At 31.1% G+C, this 27,564-nt stretch overlaps 1 protein-coding gene across 6 annotated transcripts; it reads left to right on the top strand.

The window, feature by feature from the left end:
- polybromo (protein) lies at positions 1-26,923 on the top strand. 6 transcript variants are annotated; one of them, XM_074122183.1, is made up of 34 exons: positions 1-138; positions 410-553; positions 1,155-1,274; positions 1,375-1,500; positions 1,651-1,773; positions 1,949-2,191; positions 2,956-3,218; positions 3,330-3,496; positions 3,937-4,049; positions 4,136-4,234; positions 4,666-4,731; positions 4,802-4,984; positions 5,197-5,364; positions 5,442-5,623; positions 6,827-6,998; positions 7,300-7,467; positions 7,663-7,868; positions 7,967-8,146; positions 8,537-8,693; positions 9,126-9,365; positions 9,569-9,745; positions 10,407-10,568; positions 10,992-11,152; positions 12,099-12,271; positions 12,352-12,548; positions 12,791-12,907; positions 15,379-15,486; positions 17,101-17,226; positions 17,324-17,579; positions 17,687-17,837; positions 19,748-19,818; positions 24,299-24,361; positions 24,977-25,064; positions 25,568-26,923. In XM_074122183.1, exons 2-34 carry the CDS (start codon positions 443-445, stop codon positions 25,785-25,787), a joined length of 5,157 nt encoding a protein of 1,718 aa, XP_073978284.1. In that variant the 5' UTR covers positions 1-138; positions 410-442; the 3' UTR covers positions 25,788-26,923. The 6 variants fall into 6 exon arrangements, with proteins under 6 accessions (XP_073978284.1, XP_073978285.1, XP_073978286.1 ...); XM_074122184.1 differs by lacking the exon at positions 19,748-19,818 and adding an exon at positions 21,328-21,389; XM_074122185.1 differs by lacking the exon at positions 24,299-24,361.
- The last annotated feature ends 641 nt before the right edge of the window (positions 26,924-27,564 follow it).

The raw sequence follows: 27,564 nt of genomic DNA on the forward strand, positions 1-27,564 counted from the left end.
CCAACTCCTAAACAAAAACAAGATGTCTGACGTGAACCTCGTCTAATGTCTTGTGTTGCTACTGTTAAATTAACATTTACAGTTAATATTTATGTGTTTAAGTAACTCTGCGTGTACTCTTTCATTTTCGTGTTTTGTGTAAGTACTTTTATTTCTCATTCCTTTAGAATTTATTTACATTCTTATTTCCTGCATGGGTGATAATTAGTGACCCGGTATTTTTACTGAATAGTTATTTATTTTAGTATTTCTGAGGGGATCAACTTTTTGATTCATTTTTGTTTAATATAAAGATTGAAAAAACTTGCAATTCCAAGTAACTTTCTGAAAAATTCATCTCTTTAATACAATAAGAAATTATTCAAGAGTATTTCCCATTGTTTATATTATATTTTGTTTTCGTTTGTAGGTTTTACTTTAAATATTACAAAAAGATAACAAAATGAGTAAAAGAAGAAGGGCGTCTTCTATAGCTAGTCGAGGATTGGATGAAGATGAATCTGACTCGCAGCAAACACCAGAACCAATTAAAAAGAAAAAGAAAGTAGATCCAGTATGTTTATTTACTATATCATATAGATGCTAAAGGTCACAAACAGTAATTAGAACTGTACTTGCGATAAGTGATTATTGTGATTTGAAATATTTTTGAACTGAATTAGGGTATTAGTTTGGTACCTAAACAATATTAAATTAAATCAGGTAGCATAAACTTCTAAATTCTGAGGTCCAATACAATTATTAATTTGAGCGTATAACATTGTCAATTCCCTGCTGGGAGAGGTATTACGTTGAGAGAAAATAAATTAATAAAATAATTGTAAACATCAACTCTCTGTGTGAATGTTGAAACTGTAAGTGTAAGTGTCTTTGTAAGCTAAGATATCTACAGGGACGCAAATCCCAGATGAGGTGACTAGTCGTCTCTCTTCTGTAGCATTTTATGCTCTTAGAAGTTTGGTTCACCATTGTGTGTACTAAAGTTCGAGTTCCAATTACAGATCGTCTGTCATTTTCCATCTACATTTTATGAGAGGTAACCATCTGGTGATGAAAGGATTTTCTCGTCAAATCCGACCCCCCCAAACAAAACTGCTTTAATAAATACCACTCATATCTTAAATTAATTTTTATTATTAATTAATTTTTTTAAGGCTGAAGTTATTCAACAACTTTTTGATCTAATACGTAATTTTAAAAAAGAAGATGGAAGTTTACTTTGTGATGCATTCATCAGAGCTCCTAAACGAAGACAGGAACCAGCATATTATGAAGTAATGATATTTTTAGATGGAGAGAATAGAACATCTGATGATCTTAACATATCTGCTCTGTTTATGGACAAAATTAATAATAATAGCTTTTAAATCGCAGGTTGTCTCAAATCCGATAGATTTACTGAAAGTTCAACAGAAAATTAAGACTGATGAGTATGAAGATGTCGAAGATTTTATATCAGACATTGAACTTTTAGTTAACAATGCGAAGGCATTCTACCGGGTAAAGCATTTAATCAAATTTGATGTTATTATGTTGGTAGAATTAGCCTTCTTCGCTGGGGTGCCCTGTGGAACAGGACCCAACAATGTATTAACTATTTCTTTATTTTGTTATAGTTATTGTTAGTTTCTGTTTTTTGTTTTTCATTAGAGAAACATGCAAGAATATAAAGATGCAAATGAAATTTGGGAGCTCGTACAATGCAGCAAAACAAGATTATTGGAAGACCCTAAAATTCAAGAAGAAGATAATAAAGGAAAAATAGTAATAAAAGTGAGTTTATTTAACTTGAAGGTACATTTTGATTTTCGTTCAATTTTTGTGCATCCCTCAAAATTGCTTCTGAGTTTGTGATCGACTGAAATGGTACTATAAAACAGCAACAATGAAATTGTTCCGTAGCATTTCATTAGCAGATTCTTTTACTATTGCTATTTTTATTGTAAAGGCAAGAAAAAGTGTTGCTACAACATCAACATCTACGTCAACAACAATTAGTACACCAGTTATTGTCAAAAAAGAACCAGATCTAGAAGAAATAAAAAAAGATGAAGAAGAAACATCAGAGGGATCCACAGTTGCCGAGGAAGAATTAAATATGTGTGAAGATCTGTTTACTGTGGTTATGACTGCTAACGCTGAAGATGGCCATCCTCTTCATACTCCATTTCAGTTGTTACCCTCAAAAAAAGTAAGTGATTTTTTTTTAATAGAAATATGTTAATGGAGAGCTATTAATCTGATAATTCTATTTGTATTCACATACAATACGCCTTGGTCAGTTTCAAATGGACCAATTTATGCCTCAGACTGCAACATGACAATTTATTTGTGATATAAGGCTCAGAAATTTGCATTCATTTAAATTCGTCTCTAAAACTTAAGCTTCCTAGAAGGAAACAGGATTAAAATTGTCTGGTCGGACAGTTGTATAAGGGTGTTGTCAAAAACTGCACGAAATAGCGGAATGTTGCATCTTTTCCTTTAAAAGTTAAAATTCCTAAATTTGCTTTAAAATAAAGGGCATATTCTTGTTTAAAACTGAATTTTTTTTTTGTATCAACGCAGATTGATTAGTTTTAAAACAATCCAAAAAGTCATTTTCAAAAATTGTTACTTTTTTGTAAATAACGTAGCGCCTAAACTTGGGAACCGATTTTCATAAAAAAGGTGTCATTCGATTCGGAATTTTATGCAGACTTACGTTTTGGGGACTCGTCGTAATAAATGCTAAAGGAGAGGCCATGCATGTAAGGGTTAAAATTATTATGATTCTTTTTAGGCGCGTCAACATCTGAGGTTATATGCTCCCAATTATTGTTATTAAGTCTAAGCCCAATAATCTACTAAAAGGCTTTGGGCGCCTACACTACACACCCTGAAGAGGCTTATTTAACGAAAAAAAAAACTGTTAATTTTATTTCATTCAAAAACAGTATTATTAATTTGTTTTAGAGATATCCTAAATACTATGAGGTTATTGAACATCCTATAGATTTACGTATGATAGCATCGAAAATTCAACAAGGAAAATATGGAAGCTTAGGGGAATTAGAAAAAGATTTTTTACAAATGACCCGCAATGCCTGTACTTTCAATGAACCTGGTTCTATGATATATAAAGATGCAAAAACATTAAGAAAACTCGTACAAGCTAAGAAAATTGAAATCGAACAAGGAAAATATGCTAGTCCTGGAAAAGTTAGTGAAAGGATAAGGTAAAATTTATTTACTAATTTTTATTATTATTGTTTTAAAGTAAAAATATTGTATCTAAAAATCAGATTTCAAGTTGACCACATTTACTTGATTAATTAATTTTTCTGTAGGACAAAACGTCTTCGTAGTGGCCAGACATTATCTGCAATTACAGCTGCTATAAAAAGTGAAGATGAAGAGGAAGATGATGATGGTGGTTCCATAGTGGAACTTGAAGACACTGATAATCCTTGCTGGCAGCTCTTTGATGCAGTTAAATCTCATACAAATGCACAAGGTATTGTATATACTGAAATCTCTCATAGAATAATGACTATTTTTCAAGTAGAGTTTTACTTGAAATAGTTCTTACTCTTCTAGTATTATGTTTTTTTGTTTTGTTTTTTTAAAGCATATTTTGGGGATTCTAGATGTAAATTATTAATATTACAACATTAAATTTTTCTCTCCACCAAACCAAAAACTCGTCGGAAGTTCAATGTTTATATGTATTTCATTTCGATTCTTCTTTGAACCTGACAGAAAAATGGCAAATAAGTTCCGGATGTACCTCTTTACTGAATTATTATCTTATTTGTTTGAGATTTTCTCGAAACAGCTTCGAAGATTTTTTTTTTTTTTAATTTTGTACACTGATTGCATTTCATACTTCTTAACCTTATTATTATTATTTTTGAGTTTTTTTAATCACACCAGATTTTTATAATTTTTTTTTAGGAGATGTTTTGTCTGAACCATTCCATAAATTACCATCTAAACGGTATTATCCTGATTACTACAAGGAAATTCGAAATCCAATATCACTTGCACAAATTAGCAAGAAACTAAAGGTACATGAGATTATTATTGTAACAAGGATTGTTTTGTAACAATGTGGTATTAAATATAATGCTACTTTTTTCTTTTTTTTTTTTAGAAAGGAGATTATGGAACTGTAAGTGAAGTTGCTGGAGATCTAAATATTATGTTTGAAAACGCAAAGAAGTATAATAGACCTGATTCAAAATTGTATAAGGTACAGTTTTTTAAAAATATTTTTTACAATTTTAGTTAGACTGTACAAAGTTGGGCATCGGATTTCCTTCTGGATCGTAATATCCATCTAACCTAAAAAAAAAATATTTAACATCTAATATTATACCCACACTCTCACTAGACTTTTTTTACTAATGCGTATGTAGATGGTTTTCTTGTAAACTCGAATTTCTACGAATTGTAGTTACATTAAATTACACGATTTAATTATACACATTTAATGGGACTCTTTATTTATTATATTTAGTTTAATTGATTAGAGTGAAGAAATTGTAACTTCCACTATTCGAAAATTCTGTCACAAACCATGTTGATTGGATTAGTAACATAATATTCGCTCTTTAAGTATATTTTTAATTTAGTCTAAAATTTCTTTTCTTTCTAACTAGCATGGTTTTTATTGCTTTACAGGATGCTGTCAAATTGCAGAAAATAATGCAAAAGAGGGTTCAAGAACTTCTGGAATTTGATCACCAGGTTAGAATTTACTATAAACAGAATTAGTAAGGAACAGAAGAGTCGGAAGTAAATCATTTGTATTTTATAGTATTCTGCAAGCGAGGATGATTCAGCTGATGAGCCTTCAGTTGTGAAGAAAGCACCAAAGCCAATATTACCTGGTACTACCACAACTGGCCCATCAAGACTCTTAACTAAAGGAAAATATTTAGATAATATTCCATTAAAAAGAAGACTTTATTCACTTTGCAAATGTCTTATGAATTATGTTGTAAGTGTTGCCTTCACAGTATTACGTTACCGTTATCGTATTATCATCTGTAGTGATGAGTGATGAAATTACCTTTTATTTTTTTTTTTTTAATAGAAGAAAACACCAAGTATTATTAAAGGCAATTTTAAATGTAAATGATAATTGACAATAGATCAAATTATTTGTGCTCTTGAAGATTTTTCCTAGACTTCTGTTTTTCTTATTTTTAGTGTGAAGATGGCCGACAACCAATGTTAATGTTTATGGAAAAACCTTCTAAAAAACTTTATCCAGATTACTATGAAGTAATCACTAAACCAGTAGATATGTTAACAATTGAAGCTAACATCAAATCTGAAAAGTATACAAACCAAGAAGAAATTCTAGCTGATTTTAAGGTAATTTTTATTCGGTAATAATGTTAAGAGTTATCTTATGAGAATAGTTTTGTAAACAAAAAAATTAAATATTTCAGCTCATGTTTACTAATTGCCGAAAATATAACGAAGAGAATTCCATGATTTATAAGGATGCATTGAATTTAGAAAGAATATTAATGGAGAAAGTAAAGGAGCTAGGCCCACTGCCGCCTCCAGATGCCCCTCTTATTACTAAACCTATTGAGAAGAAACCTCCCAAAAGATATCATTGTGAAAGGTATTTATTAAATTTTAGACCCCAATGCTCTCTGAACAAGTTTTACGATTATAGATAACATTTTAACTACATTGACCAGACAATCCCGCCCTCTTTTTTTTGGTGGGGGCATACTATCTCACTCTCTCTTGCTCGTCAATCCTCCTCCACATGAATTTCTCTCTCTGCTATTCTCAAAGTTTTAAATAACAAATTTTCTTCAAATTCCAAACGTTTGAATCATTTTTAATTCTTAACTTTAGAAGGATTCTATCCACCTCCTCTCATTGAGGTACACTTAATTAAATTCCTGGGAAAATATTGCCAATAAAAGTTGTAGATGTACTTGTTTTGAATCACTATACGAATTTTAAATGAAATAGTATGAACCGTACGCGAAATGTTATAATACAGAAAATTGTATTCAGTATATTGCACTTCCCTGTATGATTTTTATTAATATCATACAGATAGTAAGACGGTACAATAAACTTTAATGGCACTGTGAAGGTGAGCCTTACCACCTACTCCCGCAGAAGTGCTCTTAATCGAATTGTTCTGGATAAATGCTTTAAATAAAAGTTTTAGATTATCTATGTATTTGCAATTATCGCACAAAGTTATACCCAAGAATATCCTAAAAACTTGAAAAAATCTAGGAAGTTAAATTTTCGTTTAACCGATTTAAAAAAAGAAAACCTTATTGTGTCTTCCGCTGTTATCTACTAAGCTAAATATCAAATTTGAACTTACTGCAATTTTATAGTTTGCATTCCGATAAGAGAGAGATCAATTTGTAAAACCCTTTTCCGAACTTGGATTTTATTTAACGGTTGGTTACCTAATATGAGAAATTTATAGTAAAGCATGTTTACTAGTTGCCTCTCTACTCATCACCTAATTTGGTAGTTGGACCTAAAGCACGCCTGAGAAAAATAGTATGAAAATTCTTTTATCATCTACCTTGGATATTATTATCACATTAAAGTTTAATTTCTAAAAGAAAAATTATTCAGTATCAAATGGAAATTACAAACAATTTTCAGTGAACTTCTGGTAAAGACTTGTGATAAAATTTTTACGATAAAAATTTAAAAACAAATATACAAATGGCTCATCTTCTAAACTTTTCAACGTTATCACAAATAATAGAAAATTTTGTTATATCATTTTGGAAAAAAATATGTGAACTTTAAGAAATGTTCTTTTCTTATTTTTATCTAGTTCCCCGGTTACACCTAAAGTTAAAAAAACTTATACTGTCAATACAACACCTAAAGTATTAGATGCTATAACCACGCAGAAATTAAGAACACTTTATGTTACACTAAGAGATTATAGAGATCCCAAAGGTCGACAGCTGTCACAAATATTTTTAAAACTTCCTTCTAAAGTGGTGAGTATTTATATTGAATCAACCAATTTTTATGTTGAGTCTTAAATTTATATAGGTATTAGTGTAAGAAAAAATATAACTGCGGCAAATTGATCTAATTTGGATGTCTTTTTTTTTTTAAATTAATGTTGCTTCAAAGTCGATTGACCTCATTGACTAGATGAAATAAAAATTAAAGAGAATATCAGAATTCTCAGAATTTCAAAATTGTTGATTTATTTATAAGAGAGCCTTATTATATTCTCCCGTTTTATGAGTACATGTCTTTTACTAAATCTCTCAAAAAAATTAATTATTCTAGGAATATCCTGATTATTATGAAGTAATAAAAAAACCTATAAATCTGGAGCAAATTTCACAAAAGTTAAAAGCAAATGCTTACGAAGGTTTGGAAGATCTTTGCAGTGATTTCATTTTAATGTTCGACAATGCTTGCAAATATAATGAACCTGATTCGCAAATTTATAAGGTACTTTTCTTGTCTAATGAATTTATTTTATTCTTTTTGTTTGCTAAGCGAACATATTTTTTAGTTTTATGTGTTGGAATAATTGCAATTATCCATCAACGATTAATTATTTTACATTAAGAAGTGCTCAAATTTTCAAAGAAATAGAAAGTTATGCTGATTTAATATTGTGTAGTAAAAATTATTACTCTTCAGGATGCTTTAACATTGCAACGAGTTGCGATACAAACTAAATTACAACTTAGACAAGATGAACACAGTGTACCTGACGTACCTGCAGCTGTACAGGAACTACTAACTTCCCTTTTTATTTCTGTATATAACCACCAAGACGAAGAAGGACGTTGTTTTTCTGATTCAATGCAGGAATTGCCCGAACATGATGAAGTTGATGGCAAAAAGTAAGTCTAAGAGAAGTTTTAAAATTTATTTATTTAATTCCATGGTTTTATCTTTACCTTTATGGAAGGTCTAATAATTCATTAATTTTCTCTTTGAGGATTCGTGCTCTTTCTTTGGATTTAATAAAACGCCGTTTGGATGGTGGGCAGTACAAGAGACTGGACACGTTTCAAGATGACGTATTTTCTTGTCTTCAAAGAGCGAGAACTCTAAGTCGTAGTGATTCGCAAGTATTTGAGGATTCAGTAGAGTTACAATCTTATTTTATTAGACAGAGGTCAGTGTGAATGTTATTAAAATTGTATTATATCTTAGAAAGACATTTCTTCCACCTTTTGGTTGCTTTGCAAAATTAAACTGCCAATTATTAGTAAGGATTTCTCCATTTTACTATTATTTTTAAACAGTATTAAATGTTAGCCAGGTTTAATAAAAGTTAAAAGAGAAGTATGTGAAATAATTTGTTGGTTCTTGATGATTACTTATCAAAAACGGGACAAAAGGAGGACTAATATCTGTCCTTTCTACTTCTGATACGTATATTCAGAATTTTATGCAATGTGAACCTGCGACTAAACATTACTTGTCCAGCTACCACTGAAGAGGATGAAGAATGTCTTCCTTCACTGCTGTTGTTGTTGTAATGAGCGCTACTCCCCTGCCGTAGAGACGAGTTGTGTCGTAATGGAGACCTGTTGCACTCACCTGCGCTGAACTACACATTGATGGATCTTTCTAATCTTGTTGATGAGGAAAGACAGAATAAGCAGGCAACGGAACAACAATTGGATGGAGATTCACAAGATATGAAGCTTTTTATAAAGGTTGGTATTTATACCTTTAGGTAGATTACTCGTTCAGCATTATTTACGACAAGTTGCCAAGACCAAATACAATATATTTCACTCTGTTCTCGCCTCTCACGGCTTTAAACCCTTCATCCAGAATCTTGCAATTCCGAACACCCATCATAACCCTACACACTGGATGATCTGTCAATGGCCCCGAAATTTCTTTCAGTCCCGAGTTAAAAATCTATGAAACCTAGAAGATAAGAGTACATTGGGTAGTTTGTGGGTAATTTAGAACGGTAGATGATATAAAAATGCCTAATGATATTACGCGCTTCCACATTATAGAAAGTATTTAACCTATAAAAACTTTATAACGTTGACCATGAATTGATTACTTATATTAACACCATATTGTAAATTGTTAATTTGGGTTTTTGGTTTTACTTAACTTTTTTTTTTTAGGAGGAACCAGGAACAGGTAGTTTAGCAGGGACTGCGGATAATGCGCTCTCTTATAATCAGCAAGTGTACAGAATAGGGGATTTCGTTTATGCGGAAGGAAAAGAGCGTGGTATGGAACCAATTATACTCAATATTCAACGTTTATGGACAAATCAAGAAGGTGGACAAATGTTATATGGCAATCAGTATTATCGACCAAATGAAACCTACCATGTCACCACAAGGAAATTTCTTCAAAAGGTCGAATATATCGAAACTCCTTAAAATTATTAAAATTTCAGTTATCTTAAACAAAAAAGTACAATTTTTTTTTTTTTAATCAGCCTCTCCAAAATATAAATTACTTTGTTTTGTTATTTTGCAAATTCTTTTAATTTTCATCGTCTTTAATTAAAAAATTAAATCCTGATTATACTGCTATAATGATACTGTTAATGTTGTAGGAAGTATTTAAAACAGAGCAAAATGTGGCCATTCCGTTGAATCAAGTACTTGGACGATGTTGTGTACTTTCTGTCAAAGATTATTTTCGTTCCAAACCAGAGGGAGTTGATGAAAAGGATGTGTATGTATGCGAATCTAGATATTCTGCAAGAGCGAGAGCTTTTAAAAAAATAAAAGTGAGTCATCAGCCTTTCTCAATTCGCATTATTTTCATACTTTTATTTATTTATTTTTTAAATAATTTTGAAGAATAAGCCTTACAAGTGAGTACAGTATTTACATACTGTAATAAGTAATCTTAATTAAAAATGAAGTTAAATCAAATAGTATTGTTGAATAATGCCTCTTCATTGCCGAGTACGTTCCTCATCCATTAAATATTTCATACTACTAGATGGCAAAAATATTTGTTCAAAATTTCGCTTAAAAAAGAATTTGTTTTTTTAAGCACTAATACCTCATTGGACCTTTATTTTATAAACAAAAAACATTAGTTTCCTTAAAGATATGCATTCTATAAGTATGTAAAACTTTAAGTGTAGAAACGTGATTACATTAGTTGTAAGTCATCAGATTGGAAAACCAAGAAGAATTATATTATTACTTTGTATTAATGAATTATTGAATTAAAAATTATATGTTTGTTTGTCAAATACTGCTAAGAAATATTTTTTTAAATTATTTTTTAAAAGGCGCATCAACAAAATCTGGGTGCCCAGAGCCTTTTTTAAAGCAAGTTGGTCTCCAGTGTCCTCTCGTTTCACACATTGTACTTTTTCTGATCTAATTTTAACTCGTTATTTAAATGGTAATATTTAAATTAATTATGCTCCACAGAATTGGCCACCTAGCCTGATGACTGGATACAAATTGATTCCTAGGGATGAAATATTAGAACCAAAGCGCGTCATGTCCGTATTCAGGCAGCGGGTAGAAAAACATAAAGAAGAAATAGCAGAATTGGAAGAACAAGAAAAGCTAATAGAAAAGGAAAAGCCGGTGAATATTTACTTGTTGTTCATGTAGCTTGTTCCACGTCATGTAGGGCATCGCATCCAAGATTTCACTTCTTCTGGTTGGCTAGTGTATGGATTCTTCGGGATCCCATCCTGCTCCATTTTGTCCATCTTTTATAAACTAGAATTCTTTATTCGACTGCATTAACCATACTTTTCTAAGGACCTTCCTTTCCCACCCTCCAAGTCACTTGTCCTCTACATTTCGTCCTTAATGTGGTGTTAAACATCAAGCTTTTAGCTCAGAGTTTTCAACAAGAACCAGTAGCATTTATTTACTGTTACTATCCCAGCTTGCCTGTTACATTCTACGTAAAATCAATATTCTATCAATGTATTTAAATTCTAGTTTGCCATACAGAGAAGTAGAACCTTATATTTCATATAATTAGCTTCTTAATTTCAGAATATTCCAGTTAATCCGCCAGTAGAGAATGAAGAAGGATGGACATATTATGAGCAATTAAATACTCCAGCTGGTGTTATTAAAACAGGTGACTGTGTGTACATGAAGAGCGAAGGAAAACCTCTTATAGCCCAAGCTGATACAATATGGACCAATAAAGCGTATGCATAAGTTTGTTATAATATCGTTTTCATCCATAATTTTTTAAGTTTCCATGGATCGTAATTGGTAAGCATATTTACCGATTCTTTTTTTGCAGATCATTTTTAGTTATCAACAAACTTTGCGATCACTAGAAACTCAACAGATTTGTTTGAATGATATATATATTTTTTTACCTCTTTTCTTTCTGTCGTTTAAATAATTACTTTTTAAATCTGCTAACCGCCTAAAACATACAAAAAGTATAACTTGTACTCAACCCTCTTAACGTCGCTTTTATGACTGACTCATTTGAAAACCTTTCCTGCGCTAAACGTTCGCCTCGTAAATACATAAATAAAGAATTCCTTATAGATTTATAGGAAGTAGACTATTTGTAATTGAGTATACAGGGTGAGCTATAAAGTGTACAAAAAGGTAGGAACTAAAATTAAAAATATGTGAACGAAGGAATTCTATTAACAACAAAACTATAGTAGATCAAAGTTTAGCATTTTTATCATTTATCTCTGGATAACAGAACCAAATCGTCGGCTGTTAAGATTTAAAAACAAAGTAATCTGGAAACAATAATTAAGCATTAGTGGGAATATAGTGACGGTAATTCTCTTCATGCATTAAGAAAATAGCGACGAGATTCACGAATATCTGTAAGCTTCTTCAGAGTGTATTCAGCTAGACGTTATAGAGACTACAAGAGGCAGGAACAACATTGCAAACATTACCTCTCTGGGGATAACCACCATTATTACCTACCTTACTGCAGTAGTTTCTGTCTCTTAAGGCCTCTGCAACGTCCGGCTGAATTCCCTACGAAAAGGTTTATGCATGAAGAGCACAAAAACCATTAACAATTTCAGCATAATATACTTAGAGATAACAGGATGGATCTTAAAGCATGTACTTAAGATAAGAGAACAAAATTATTATTTTAATTTATTGCAGAGGCGATGGATTTTTCCGAGGCCCTTGGATGGTAATGCCTACAGAAACACCTCATAGTCCTTCCAGATTATTTTATAAACAAGAAGTATTACTTAGTTCTCTTGAAGACACGCATCCCATTAATAATATTGTATCGAAATGTGTAGTTTTGGAACATGGAGAATATATTTCTTGTAAGTTATTAGTTCTAAATATGTATGTTTTGTTTGTACCTTATCATTTAAAAAAAATAGTGTGATCATTCGATTTATAGGTCGTCCTACCGAGTATTTAGAGTCCGATGTGTACGTTTGTGAAAGTGTTTACGATGAAGTTAAGAGAACGGTGAGAGAGCTTCCTAGAGAAGGATTAAAGAAATATACACATTCGGCTCAGGTAACTCAAGATGAAATTTATTTTTTCCGACGACTCATCAACCCTCCTAAGGTGATACCATCTGCTTCAGTTTTGGTAACTATTAGTTAAAATATTTCGTTGTCATTTATATAATGAAATTAATCTAAAAAATTGTTAACACAGATTAATAATTATTTATATCATTGAATTCGTATTCAATTTAAAATTCTGCTTGTGAATGTGACATAACGCTTCCATTTTTTTTATGAGTATCGTGATTTAGGATACCTGAAACCATCTTTTTCCATTTATTTATTATTATTTTTCAAAAATTCATCAATCAATTTGTGAACTAGGTACCGGCTCACCCACATCCAGTGTCTTATACCCCAACAGTAGTTGAATCTCATCCTCCGCCACAAGTTGCCACCACTACTTCATCTTATAATCCAGTCCCTCAATATGAAAATTCGGTAAGAAAATTTAAAATGTATTACTCATTTTTTTTTTTTATGTCAAATACGGGTTTTCGTTGGAATTATGGTGTTGTCCGCATGAAGACCTCTTTATTTCCTTTTTATTTATTTTTTAATAATGGGTTCTGAAATCAGTTTCCTGCTAAATCAGGTAACTTAATAACCTGGCACTTGAAATAATTGCACCAAAGGGATTAGAAATTAATATATTCTGTTTAAGAGAGAATTTTAGATATGTGTTTTCTTTATTTATTATTTGACGGGAATTTTGTCTTTAAAAACTAAATCTGCTTAAATGTTCAGTATATTACGTATTTGTACCTGTAAAAAGAGTCTTGAAATTTTTAAAGACAAAATTGATAGAATAAATTGTTGCATTTCGAATGTTCGTCAGAATGGCGATTTAACATTTATTGCCTTATTTATAATCAGTATCATTTATTTAAAAATATGTTGAAGAAAAATTCTTGCAATTAATACGTAGTTTGAAATGTAAGCATCATCTGATGAATTTCACATTTTGTTGTATTAGGTAGATATTTGTATTGTAAATGTTTGTGTTGAAGGTGTAGAATTTTCATCGTTATTGAAAAAAAAAACCTACCTAGTAGAAATAAACCATTGAGATGGGTTTGTGAAGGTATTTCATTCCAGAATTAGTTATAAACAGTAGACAGTATTTAAAAAAGAATTCCCAGTCAATAAATTAGAAAAAAAAATTATAAATTTATTTCTGTTAAAAAGTGTTGCATGTGATACTAATGAGCTCATTACCATTGCTTGAAAGTTTAGATATTATTAATAAATATTAATCGCATATAATTTATACCTACTTCATCACGTAATACCGACAAATATTACGTTTTTAAGGAATATAATTGATTACAAATACAAATAATGATTAAATAACCTAGTTTTTTAATTAATCCCGTGGCGTACCGACGTTAAAAATAGTAAAAAAACTCGGGGGAGCAAGTTGTTTTAATTTCAAGGTTGCCTGTAATATTCAACCTAACTGCACGAATTATGAACAAATAGTAGGTATATTTACTAATCCGTCCGTAGTAATTGCTATTAGAATTTTTAATTATGAAACATTTCTCCCCTGCTCTTGGTATAAATCTGAAAATGATGCAAGTAGAAAGTACTAAACCAAGTTTTCTGCATTATAACTGGACGACACGCATATGTTTAACTTGAGGAGCTCCTTAAAGCACAAAACTTGCCCATCTCCTAAATGTCTTTCTTTTTCTTTGTTCATTTTGGCTTTCTTTGCTATTGGCCATTGAGTGTAAACATAGTTTTATTCCATACATGTACTTTGCAATACACTGATGCTCTAGGCTAAGCAGAGTTTATAAGCTCTTCTTAATAATTAAAAACAAATGCTCAGATTCTATTTGTTTGCTCACTCTCGGTAAATATCATTTTTCATTTTACAACTATTGCTTTCCTTTTCCAAAAAATCCAATTGTACGGCTTCAATTTCAGCTAATGATGGAAAGTTTCCATCAGTTCTAGAATATATGTAGCTCTACCCAATTTTTTTATTGAGAACTTTTTTATAACGTCATTCTTGCGTCTTCCTTACTCGTCAAACCTGGTTTAAAATCTCTAGTTTAATGCTCTTTATATCTAATAAAGATATAATCGCCCGGTTTAAATAATATAATCACCTAAATTCCAAGCAACAAACAACAATTTCAACAACAAAACTTTTGATTCATAGTAGATATTTGGAAATTACAAATTTTCTTACGGCATTTTGGTGGGATTTCATTAACAGTGTTAAATACAGTTGATTAGGGGAACATATAAATTAACATATAATATTTTAACATTAAATTGAGGGAGGAAATAAAATATTGGTCTTCAGAGTTCAGTTAAACAGTCAGTTTGGGAAATTGTTCAAAATTATTCAGAAAAATATATACTAATAATCTACTAAACGGTTCCAACAACATTTTAATGTTAATGATATCTCCAGAATATAAATTGGGCTTATATCGCAGTATAAGGTTAAGTGGGTCACAGTTCCTTTATTTCTAAGATATTTTGTACATTTTCTCAAATTATTTTCGTACACAATCCTCAATTCACAACCAATTTTTTTCAAAAGATACTGAACGTTACCGAAAGGAAAATGTTTCTTGTAACGAACCGCTACAACACCTACAAGTAGAAAAGTTTGATCTGTATCTGTGTTCTTATTAAAATTTGTTTTTCTTACTGTTCTTTTCAAGACGTTTTAATAATTTTCACTTATTTTTCTTCTTAGAAAAAGTGTGTACAGCTTATTAATTTAAACATTAATTGTTTATTATTGTTATAATTTTTTATAATGACGCATAATTCAAAAGTTTTGATCATTTTATTTAATTTTTTAAATTCCATACATTTTTTTTTTTTTTTAAATCATAAATGTTGGTGAGAACGTGTGTCGCTAGTGTTCGGTGTGTTGGTCACAGGTGGACTCAGATGTGCTGATGGAAGATTCTATGGACGGGGCACCTCCTTCCGTTGCTTCCGGTGATACACCGCAAACAGTCGTCAGTACTCCACTAGGAGTCAGAAAGGTAACTAAAGTAAAGCAGGAAATTGATTATACCTTATGCTGCTCGCTTTTTCCTTTTTGTTTGTTTGTTTTGCATAGTACAAAATATGGTAAACAAAAAAAAATTATTTTGTTTCATTGCTTCATGTGCTTTAGGTTAAGTGGAATATTTTTGTATTGTTTAATGTTTTTTCTTCTACATAATTATGCAGAGATTTGATGAATTTATGTAATTTGTTTTGAAAGTCATTTTGGTGAATATTTTTGCTATTTGCTGGATTATTATCATCTAAGTTTTAAACTTTCTGACACATTTTTTACAATTATATGTATATATATTTTCTGATTTATAGCTTTTAATTGCAAAATTTATGGTGGGTTTGTGTGGTAACAATTTTAGGGTGATACAGGCCTTAGTTGCAATGTATTAGCCCCATTGAGAACCAGTCAAGCAAGGAAAGCTTAAGACCTTTCATCCTTATGTCCAGCATCGAGGTCTTTATTGAATAAAATAGGAACTTCAACATATATTTTTAGATAAACTCTTTCATACTCGTTCATCAGAGATCTTGGACAATGAATACATGTTAAGAATATCAGTAGATGTCACTGATCATTTTTACTATTTAATATTTTTCTCACGTGACTTTTTCCTGCAACAATTCTGGAGTTATTGATTTTAACGTCAACCTCCCCAAGAAACGAATTTTTCCATACAAATATTCAAATAAATACTTTTAATGTAAATAAAAAGTATAGAAGACATTTTTGAAAAAAAAAAATCTTGTAAATCTCTTGCCCGAACAAAAATAATGCCAATGACTTCAGTGTTTGAGAATAGGGTAACAAAATATTGGGAATATTTTATTTTTATTTTTTTTATAGGTGAATTGGTTGTTGCAAAAATAGGCTCCTACATTGCAATTAAGTTGTATTCTCTCCCAAAAAGTGTAACCACCTACCAAATTAATGTATACTTATAATGTAAACTCAGGAACATGATTTGTTGAGAGCACTTAATTTGCAACTTTATTAGAAAAGTGTTGTATGAGACATTTTTCAATCATGGGACTTTTCTCTATTACTTTTCTTCATTTGTTTTATCCAAATCGAAATTTTAACAGTTCGCACTACATTAAATAGCCTTATCTCTTACGTACGTCTACAGAAGAAGGCAATGACATTGACATAACTTCTTGAGAGAAAGTCGAATTGTAGCGGACATTACTGCGAAGACTTGGCCAAACCAAATCACGATTTACTGTTAATTTAAATTTCTATTAAAAACTATTTGATTTACAGTATTTCATGTTCACCTTTCGCATAGGTTTTGTCCTTTTTTCAAAGGTTATAGCGGAATTCAACATAGAAAATTAGTTGTAACTGACAGTAACTGATTTGTTTCAGTATTTGGAACAATTTTAAGAAAACATGTACATTAGATAAACCAATTTAAACGTTTTACTCTGTATCATAGAGATTTTGGACATAGGACATTTTGAATATTTATGTTGGATATTTCTTGTTTATTTTCTTTTGTGGATACCAAATGCCAAATGAAGCATTAGTTTAAGCAGTTCCTTCTGAGTTACTATTAGATCAAAATTAATATGTTATTCAATTAACTTTATTTCAGATAAAAGGTACTGGAAAAAAATTAGTCACAGGTTACATACTGTACTCTGGTGATGTTAGGAAGGCAATTACTGTTAGCAATCCCGATTGCAACTTTGGAGAAGTCAGTCGTATTGTGGGCAACGAGGTATATTTAGCAACTGAAGTAGTCATAGCCTTCATACTCTTTAATAGCTGCTTACCATTGTAGAATATAATCATTGGTTCGTTTTCTCTTGTCTTAGTGGAGAAAACTTCCAGCATCAGAAAAAGCTGCTTGGGAAGAAAGAGCAGCGCGTATAAACGAAGAAAACAAATTAGACCTTGATCTTAATCAAACCTGGTCTCCTGGTTCTGCTGGACCACCAACTGAAACGGTTTTTGAATGTTGTTGGGATACGTGTGATTGGCAGTTCGAAGATGTAACAGATGCAATTGATCATGCAGTCGCCGAAGGTACTGGCCATGTTTACCAATGGTTCCAAATGCCATCTGCTAGTGGTAAGAAAACAAAAAGTAGCTCTTTTAGAAGCACAAACATTAATGTGTATTCTATTTCTATTTTAAGTTTATATATCCTAATTCCGTGTAAAAATAATTTCTCTTAGAAGCAGATTATCAGTGTCAGTGGAGAGGTTGTACAAGAACGCGTAAAACAATACCACCTTTTCCAAATGTGCAACGTCTAGCCAGGCACGTAAAGGAAGTACATCTTTTGAAGAGTACGGGCAAAGTTATTCTATCTGAATCTAGAAGCAAGTATGTACTCAATTTTTGGTTTTTTAAGTATTCATTATTATTCTGAAAGGATATCAGTATTTCTTTCTTTTTTATTCCCTTATGGTCGATGATTGTGGCTCTTAGAAAAGAAATCAACCTTTATATCATTAATATAAGCTACGATTAATTGTTTAAATAATGCTTTCACGTGAACATTTTTTAGAAGTGTTGACAAGTTGATTTTTCGTGCAGATACAGTCCACCTTTTTCTTTCTCTTACTGCTCTTTAATTTAAATTTATGCCAAGGTTTCGAGTTTCAATGACTGCGCATAAGCAACGTTATCATTTTAAGTTGTATTTCCATAACGAGTTATTACTCATATTATTTATATTTATATTACTCATTATTGCTATTGCGTTGACTTAGACGGACTGGTCGAACAGTTAACAACGCCGTAAACAGAGGAAATCCTATTACGTGCAGAGTCACGAAACACACATCGACAGATCGAATTGTTGACTATTTGGGCGTAACCAGCAACTTGCACCGGCATCTTCTCATGATGACTCGTTCACCCTAATTTTATTTTCTTATTGAACAAATTTTTAAATAGAACATGTGGACTTCCTTTGTCGTTGCAGAGTTTCATAAAGTGTTTATATTGTTTCTTCTTTCTAAGACCAGTATCTCGAATAATTGTGTATTTTGATAGCTAATTAACTGCTCGAGACGCCCATTCCTAACCTAACTGCACAAGATATCCATCTATTCCTAACCTAAGTGCTCGTCTAGACGTTTATTCCTGGCCTAACAGCTCGAAGTGTCTAGGCAAATCTATCTAGCCAAACTGCTTGTACATTCCCAGCCTAACTTATCTATCCGCCTGTTCCCAATGGACAATTTTTTTATTGTCAGTTTTTAATTTCAACGTATACATACTTCTTTTTGAAGGGAAGCCAGCTAGAATTCGAATCCTTCCCTCGCATTCTGAATCCTGCATCACCACATCTAGCACTAATCTCTGTCATCTTACTAAGTTTAACCAGTTAAGCGTGGAATTTAGTTTTAAAAACCCCTCAGTGTGCGGAATTAAAATCAGACAATGACGTGTATACACGTCGAACGCAGGGCAAAACAACTAAAAGTTTACAACGTAATGGTCACTGCAAGCACTATTTCTGCAATCTCTGGGGCTTGAGATTACAGAGCATTCTGTGCTCATTCAAAATCTTGCACCGCTTCAAGTATTCATTGCTTAGTTAACTAAGAAGAGATTTTACGAGGAAGAAAAGAGCTTTGAATTCTGGGCAAAATGAAATCATGCTCGTACTGAGGTCTGAACCTCTATCTAAGGTAAAAACGGCATTGCACAAGGGTTGAGAGCTTTTATTTGTGCGCGTAATTCCCACTCTCTTAATGCGGAGACCAATCTTGTACCAACCACTTATCATTTGACTGACTCCCACCATCGCCCTTCCTATAAAATACTTGGCAGTTCTATTGGTAAGATAAAGGAAACATCCCACCAAATAATATTCTTATTGTATTTTACTAAAATTTCCAGTTTTTATATTAATGGCAATTTTATATTTTTCACAACGAGTATACATGTCGAACGCACCGAAATAGAGATTTGGTTTAACGTGTATACACGCTTAACTGGTTAAACATTTTAACTGTAAATAAAATTTGCAGATTTGAATTTGGGTAAAGCAGTAAGAGAAAGTCATATGAGCATTTTCTACCACATTATTTTTAATAATCTTTCAAGGGTTCTATCATATATTTAGTTCGGAACATTCGAAACCTTTTTCTTCTTTCCTTTTAGTTTAAATAGTATTGACAACATTTACTCGGAATTGTTTCTTAAGTAGTAGAGAATATTAAGTGGGACACGGTAAATAAACTATTCACACTGTCAAAAGGTTGATCGTTAATATTTTTCAGGAACTTCATGCCAAAGGCAAAGCCTCCACCGCCTGCCCCTTCCCCTTCATCACTTTCAGATGCTGTTGCCGGTTTGTTAATGTTCAAATTTCCATCTTTTTCGCATGACATCCCCTCGTAATATGATTTTTTGTTTTGTTTTTGTTTTAATTGTTTTATATTAATTTCTTATTTATTAGATTTTAGTTTTTTGAAAAGTTATAGAATGTAGTAGCATTGAATATTAGCTTGAATATTTCTATTATATATTGTAAAATTACGCATGCCCTTCCTCTTGCGAGAAATAGACTTTACAAAATTTTTATATGAATTATAATTGAAACTTTTTTTAAAAAACTTAAGCAAATAATCCGTGTGATTAAGTGTGGATTAAAGCCATATTGTCATTTGTGTGAATTAATAGCATCTGAGATACTTTAACAGCTGACGAAATTTATAACTCATTGAATAATAGAACCATGCTTTTGGCTCGATTACCGTAGAACTCTTTCTAATTTAAATCGGTATTTTTATTTTTTAACAAAGTACGTTACTTCTCCAAACAGATCGAATGTTATTTCAAGATGAGAAAGGATTTACAAAACTATATTAATTGATACAATTAGATAAAAATAAATTGTCCAGGAGGTAAAAGTCAATCTGTAGTCTAGAATAAAATTTTTGGGAAAAATCGTGCTATAATTGAAATAGGCCCTAAATATTCATAGCCAAATCAAAAATAAAGGTATTTAATAAAAAATTTCATAGTTTTATGAGATTTTGAGGATGTCCTTGGTTATTCAATCTAAACTTTATTGTTCAATGTCCATTTCTCTTTTCATAACCTAACAATAAAACTTTTAATAAAATTGTCTGACTTGTGATTCTGAAAATTACCCTGAGGGGAAGTTTAATTTGGATTTTCTTACAAATTGGTTGCGAACAGAGCTTTGAAACTTGTCCTAGTCTAAAAAGCTATATTTTATTGGTATCGTAGGTTCATTCCGTATTATAAAGAATTCACCTACTTTTTCTTTGGTTCCAGCATTTTTTTGGTTTATGGTGGTCTTTCTTCAAGCTAAAAATTGGTTTGAAATGCGTTGTGATGTCTCTTTTCTATTTTAGTTATAGGTAGTTATAGATTTGGTCGTTCCAAAAATTGTTCCTCTTCCATATTCTACATATTGAATGGTTTTCATCTTCAAGCAAATATTACATCAGATTGACAAACTAGGATTGTCAATGTCATTTGCACTAATTTAATTCTAGATTTTTGGTTTTGGTCAGCAAATAGACATACCAAATGCCTCCTAAAAACAATGGAAAATGCAGTTCAAATGGTTTTTTAATTATTGTAATATACTTTAAAGTACTACAAATCAACATTAACATTAATCTATTTTTTAGTCACCAATTGTTCATCTCTCCATCTGTTAATAGCTCTTATTCAAGTTATTTGAATAAGCAAGAATAAATGAAATAAAAATTGTCGACATAAGCATGTATAAACATTGGTTTTTCATTATTTTTATTATTTATTTATTCAAATCAACACTTAAGCTAAAGTGTGTGGTCTTTTTTGCATGGTTTGTTGAGCGTAGGCACTATGTACCTTCACGTAAAGCAGCAATGGCTAAAGCGGTAGCAGCTAGTCAGATGGCAGGTATGCATGCTTTTATGATTTTCATTCTTAGTTAAGAGTATTATTTTTATTAAATGTCTGCTACATGTTTGATCATACTCAGCTGTAGTCATTTTTAGAATTATTAATTTAATGCAGCGAAAGACCTTGCCGATGAATGGAAACATAAACTTATGTGCTTAAAGTTTGATGTTGAAATCTTAAGTAGAATTTCTTGACATTTTTAAGTTAACGCAAGAATAAGAAAATGATTTTTAACTTTTTATAGATGACTATTATAGATGTATAACCTGTGATATTGGATATTCCAAACAAGTGCAGAAATATTGGTTTTGATGCTATTACAAACAATAATACAAAAAAAAAATATGAGTAGTGTTAATTATTCTATTATCTCTTTAACTCTTACTGCACCGTGGGTGTTGGCCATTCTGTAAAGTAAAGAACTTTTAAAAATTTGGCAATTTTAATTGGTTTCAGAGATTTTATCAAGAATATTTTTCTTAGTTATAGTCATCGCGAAATCTCCGAAACCATAAACCCTTTTCAAACTAGACGTTTCGGAACATAAGTTCAACTTAAGTTTTAGCTGCTCGCTGAAAAAGAGTACACTAATAAAGTTTGTCCATTTACACTGCATGAGTTGGTATCACCAAGTGTAGTTAGGAACTTATTCTCTTAACTTCCTGACCGCATAAAATTTGCATTAATATTGTTTAGAAATTATGAGATGTCACTGATCCCTTATCTGGTCATCACATTCATAACAAATTATTTAAAAAAAAAGTGATTAAATTTACATTACATCTTATTAAATAGCAAGTAATAAACAGGCACTTTATTTTATGCCTATTCCAAATTATTCTCATGATTTATCTTTATCACCATCCATAACGCCCTAAAAATTCCCTTCGTTTCCGCCAAAGCCCAACTCCATTACCTGAAATTTCATTTCAATCTATCCCCTCATTCAAATCCACTTATCTCAACCTCATTTGCGTACCTATTGTCGTTTAATCAACCCTTAGCTTTTTAAACTGTAAGTTTTTATTAAAGAGATCATTTTATTAGAATCCATGCTGATTCTAATTTTTATATAAATATAATTGCTTTACTTAATTTTTCAGGATTGTTTTCTACCCTGTAATTAGCAATTGCCTAAGTAATACCGATTTCATGCTTCAAAATTCATTTATCCTTTGTTTACAAAAAGCGCGTGGAAAACTGTTTTTATTTTAATTATGAATGAGTATTCTTTCAAAAAAGTCCAGTATTTAGTGTTATTTGATAGCTCGCAAAGATAAGAGAATTGCTACTCTGTCGATTCGAAACCATGCATAATTAAATGTATTTATTCTAATTTTTGATATATTTATTATTAAATTATAATAAATTTATTTATACAGTAAATCAATTAAACGTTATTTAGAAGTATTGTTTTATCGAAGGCTGCTATCAGCTCAGCCTTTTGCACGTGCTATGTAGTGAATAGATGTTTTTTAATTGAATTTTTTATTTTTTTTTATAAAGAAGTTACACATTACTTTTTTTTTTGGTTATATTTAATGATAGTGTATTGATCTTTTATAAGTGGATAAGCATGAGGAATATTATGGAATATTTCTGTTTATTTTAGTTTTTCTTAATATTTTTGTTTATTCTAAACTCGCACTTGGATTAATAATTTAAACAATCATCAGTTGCATAGAGCTTCCATTAGGTTCCAGGTCTAAGGGTGAAGTTGCCCCAAATATTTTTCAAAGAAAAAAAAAAATGCTTTTTTGTTGTTTTTTTTAATCATTAAATACTGTTTTATCCGATATATTACTTACGAATAACTGAAGCCAAATGTTCATGAAATGATGACCCAAGGCTACTTGTTACGTAGTTTTTAATATCTTTAAGATTAATTGTCCAGGCTTATGAAGGTTCGCCTTAGAAAGTTTTCTGATAGGCAAGGTGCCCAGCAAGTTTACAAGGCAGTAATTTGTAATTGAAAACAACACCAATTAGGCAGTTTTCTTTTCTGTAAGTTCGTTTAATTGATTACAGTGAACTGTGTACAGTTAGACGTTAGCCACAATAGTTTGCTACTTATTCGGAAACACCAGCGCCACCTCCTTTTCAAATAAATTTACTGGGATTTCAGAAATGAATATTACTGATTGAAGTCAAATGTAGAATGTATGTTTGAAAGTTAATCAAATCTTCGTCTGTTTACGAGAAATTTGTCTATAGCTTTCGCTAGTTTTATGTCAAAAATAACATAGCAATTGATGAGTCTTCTCTTGTACATTGGCTTTTTAGGAATCCAATTATTTACGTTTACTTTTGAGCTAATTTAAAAAAATAGATTTGTACAGTGAGCCAAAAATTAGGCATTGGGGGTTTTATGAATGATACTATTAACGTAGAGTGTTAAATCTAGATTTCAAATGTTTTCCTGTTACAATTGCAAGTGGTTATGACTACAGAATACAGATTCTTGAGAAAGAATGTTAAAATATATGAACTGTTATTTTACACCTATTGGTAATTGGAGTTCTTTTTTTAAAATTCAAGTGTTGTATTTGAATGTATTTCTGTAAATTTTTACATATATAATTCTAATATTATCAGAATTAATCTTTGTGAGTGCGTCAAACTATTGTAGCGGCATTTACCAATTGGTTTTGTTAATTCTGAGTGATTTGTGTGGGATATCAGTACAACTTTGTTTGTGCTGTTAGGCTGTTGAGCTGTAGGCTGGGGTTTCATGGAAGCTAAGATACATGAAAAACAGTTAATAGCTTCCTCGTAGGGGTTGCATTTATTTAAGGCACCTAAATACAACTATGAATTGATTTTATACTTGACTTAAACGTATTGTAATGCTAATTGCAATTTAACAATTAAATACAAAATTTAACGCTCGCGATAAATATTTTCAGCTGCAGTGACAGGCTTAACAAATCAAGCAAGAAGTACACCTTCACCATTGTCACAAAATGGTGGTAAGAATCTTTATTAAAGCTCATAAAAATTTCTTAAATATTTTCAAACTTACATTTATTTCTGTGAGCATGTTAATCAGCTCTTAGTTAGATAGAGTAGGCATTCTTTTGTGTCGAGAGATTCGACTAAGAAGAAAAATAGTGTGAATCTTTGATAATGTTTTGATAACTTAGTTTTAATCTAGTAAGGTTAAAAATAATATTGAATTGTGTGGTGTTTCCTGTGTACCTAGTTTTCGGGAATTGATTATTAAATTGTCAAACTGTTTCAATTTGATTAGTTTATAATACTTAGTCGCAAATAATTTAGAACATACAGCTATATAACGAAATCGTTGATACTTGCAAAAATTCACATTGTATATCTTCTAGGCTAACAGAACGAAAAGAGAGAATACCTTCACAATATAAGAGAATTCTTTTACTATATTAACATTTCCTCTCTCTCCTAAATAAACATTCCTAAATGAACATTTTATTTTATTCTTATTTATGTAAATAGCTTTTATTGAAGTACCTCAGGACTATTAATTTGACTACTTCACTAGTAAATTATTTGTATTTATGCTAATATACTCAATGTTTACTTTTTATTTCAATGAAATGTTATTTCAGGTTCTTTGAATGGAAAACCGATGGAACCACTTTTCATAACAGTGCCTCCTCGCCCACAAAGATTACTCCATTCAGAAGCATATATCAAGTAAGTTTAGGTTCCATTTCCTTTATTCAATTTTTTAATAATGTTGCTTTGTTGGAATCGTTTATGCAAATTAAACTAACTAAAGTAGTTTCGATTTTAATTTCATATTCCGCTAAAATGACTGAGTTGTGAATATTTAAACTTCAAGTATATTCATAACTATTTCATTCCGCTGTGTAAAAAGTTAGTAGTTGTGAGAAATAAGGACTTGGGAAATTTTTAATACAGATAATTGTGAGATAAATCCATTACTTGATTTTTTTTCTAACGATTAATTCCTCTATTCTGAAAAAACTTAAAAAGTTCTGAACTATTAAATTTATTTCGAATGGCAATTTCATTTAATGAAATAGATCAAGGACACTTTAAAGTGCGTTTGTCTTCATTTTGGGCATGTGTCGGTAAACAATCTTCAGAATCATATACTTAGCTACTGATCTTATTAATTACCAATATTTCATGAAACAGCCAATGAAAATTAATTAATACTTAATGGTTTACAGATACATAGAAGGTTTGACTGTGGGTAACAATAATATCAGCAATTGGGACAAACAGCTGAGAGCGACTCAGTCGTCAGTGGAATCAGTTGATCAGTCTAAACTACCAGCGCATTGGTTAAATAGCAGCGCAATCAATAATCACGGTAACATAGTGAATGCACTTTGGACTCTCAGGGATTTTATGTTCAGGGATGCACTTGGTATATCGAAACATCTCTGATAGTCTATAGTCCATCACCATTAAATTGTAGTTTGCATTATTTGTCTCAGGGAATAAGTCAGTCCATACTCATTCTGTAGAACTTCAGTTTTCTTTGGAAACTGATGGTTTAAGAATGTATATATCTTTGAAACAAGGTCAGTAGGTAATATTTTATTTGTTTTTTCTTTTTTAAGTATTGTATTTTACGCCGTATTTTATGTTTGTGTAAAGGTTCCACGTTTAGGTTATTTATTAGCATCAAAGGCGGATGTTTGATGTAGGTCAGCTATTACTTTCATATAAAAAATATCTAGATGTACTGGTGTAACGGACGAGGAAGTACTTACTATTGCTGAACTCCTCGTAAAAAACCTAAGTACATCTACTCCGCAATCACATAAATTTCTATTCGAAAATAATTCTATTCCTTTTTTAAAATTCCATTTCTTAGTTCAAAAAAAAGTCTAAAGTGGAAAAAAAAATCTTAAAAATTAACCAATAAAATACCTAAAACGTCTAACAAAACAAAAAAAATGGCCGAACAGGCTACTAGAAGTGTTAGTGTAATGCAGGTAGTTTAAAGAACTAGTAAAGACTAGTTTTTCTGCTACATTCCACCGCGCATTTGGGTTGGTTCGGCCTAGCTTGCAGATTGCAAAGGAAGTAAGTATAAGTGGCCTAATACATTTATTGCATCTCCTTAAAGAGTAGTACGTAAAATGTGAGCGTCTGTAAAGAGTTGAATGTTTAGTACAGTGAATTTATGAGTGATTAAAAGCTATAGTATGTATCTGGGTTCATACAGTTGCAGCACCATGCATATCAGTGTGTGTTTTGTGGGTGAAAGTGTGTATGTGTTGGTCTTGCTATTAGTTAGGGATACCCGCATAGGCACCATGGCTCCTGAAGAAGTGGCTAACCTATTTCCTCAATAGAATACCTTGACCCTAACTTCTTTTACGGTAAAAGTTTTGAGTAGCAGGATAAAGCGCAAGTTGAAGTTTCTAAATATTATTTTTCTTTTAGGTTCTACCTCTAAAAGAAAATATAATCCTGCCTTCTCTGAGCGTAAATATGATTTCACTTCACTTAACCTCTAATGTAAACCAGAATTATTTTGGCCAGCTTATTTCTATTTTATTTCGCAATTTTTATCCTCCGATGATTTTCTATAAAATGTTTCTGTAAGCCTTTAAAATTTTATTCTAATGCATTTCCATTAGATATTCTGGGTAACAGTACTTTATTGCAACCTAAAACATAGTTCAAACTATGCTTCTGGTTCTAATAACGAATAAAATGGAAGGTTTGTAGAACTTAGTATAGGCAAGGACTATTTTTAAGATAAGTTTTGGTAAATTTTTAAACCTAAACCTAAACTTCAGTAATGTATAATAGTAGATGTAGTAAGTTCTTCAGTACTTTATAAGAAAAATTTGCTCTTCAACTTATAAAATAAAAATGTACTCTTATATGGTCACAACAATTTAGGCTTTGCACTTAGATCAGAAGAAGAAAAAAAAAAGAGGATTGATTTAAATTGGTGTATGGTGAAAAATTTGTAAACAGAGACTGTTGTCTTCTAATTATGTTGAAAAATAAGTGCTTGTTCTTAAAAGCCTGTTTGCTTGAGAATTCTTGTTACGTAGTAATATTAATGATGTATTAAATTATGTTTCTTGAGATCTTTATTTCTATTTAATCTATTCGTTAAGTTTCTCTCTGTGGTAGAGAAAGTTTGCACTCTTCTTGATGTGTTCTTGCACAATAAACTTTTTAAAAAGTTACTAAGTAG

This window comes from Rhodnius prolixus, unplaced genomic scaffold (genome assembly GCF_049639745.1).
Source record: "Rhodnius prolixus isolate KJV_2025 unplaced genomic scaffold, Rpr scaffold_8, whole genome shotgun sequence".
Taxonomy (NCBI): Eukaryota; Metazoa; Arthropoda; class Insecta; order Hemiptera; family Reduviidae; genus Rhodnius; species Rhodnius prolixus.

Coding starts and splice junctions, on each gene's coding strand:
- polybromo (XM_074122183.1), top strand. CDS start 443: ATGAGTAAAAGAAGAAGGGCGTCTTCTATAGCTAGTCGAGGATTGGAT. Junction 9,746..10,406: donor GAGCTTTTAAAAAAATAAAA/GTGAGTCATCAG, acceptor TATGCTCCACAG/AATTGGCCACCTAGCCTGAT. Junction 10,569..10,991: donor TAATAGAAAAGGAAAAGCCG/GTGAATATTTAC, acceptor TCTTAATTTCAG/AATATTCCAGTTAATCCGCC.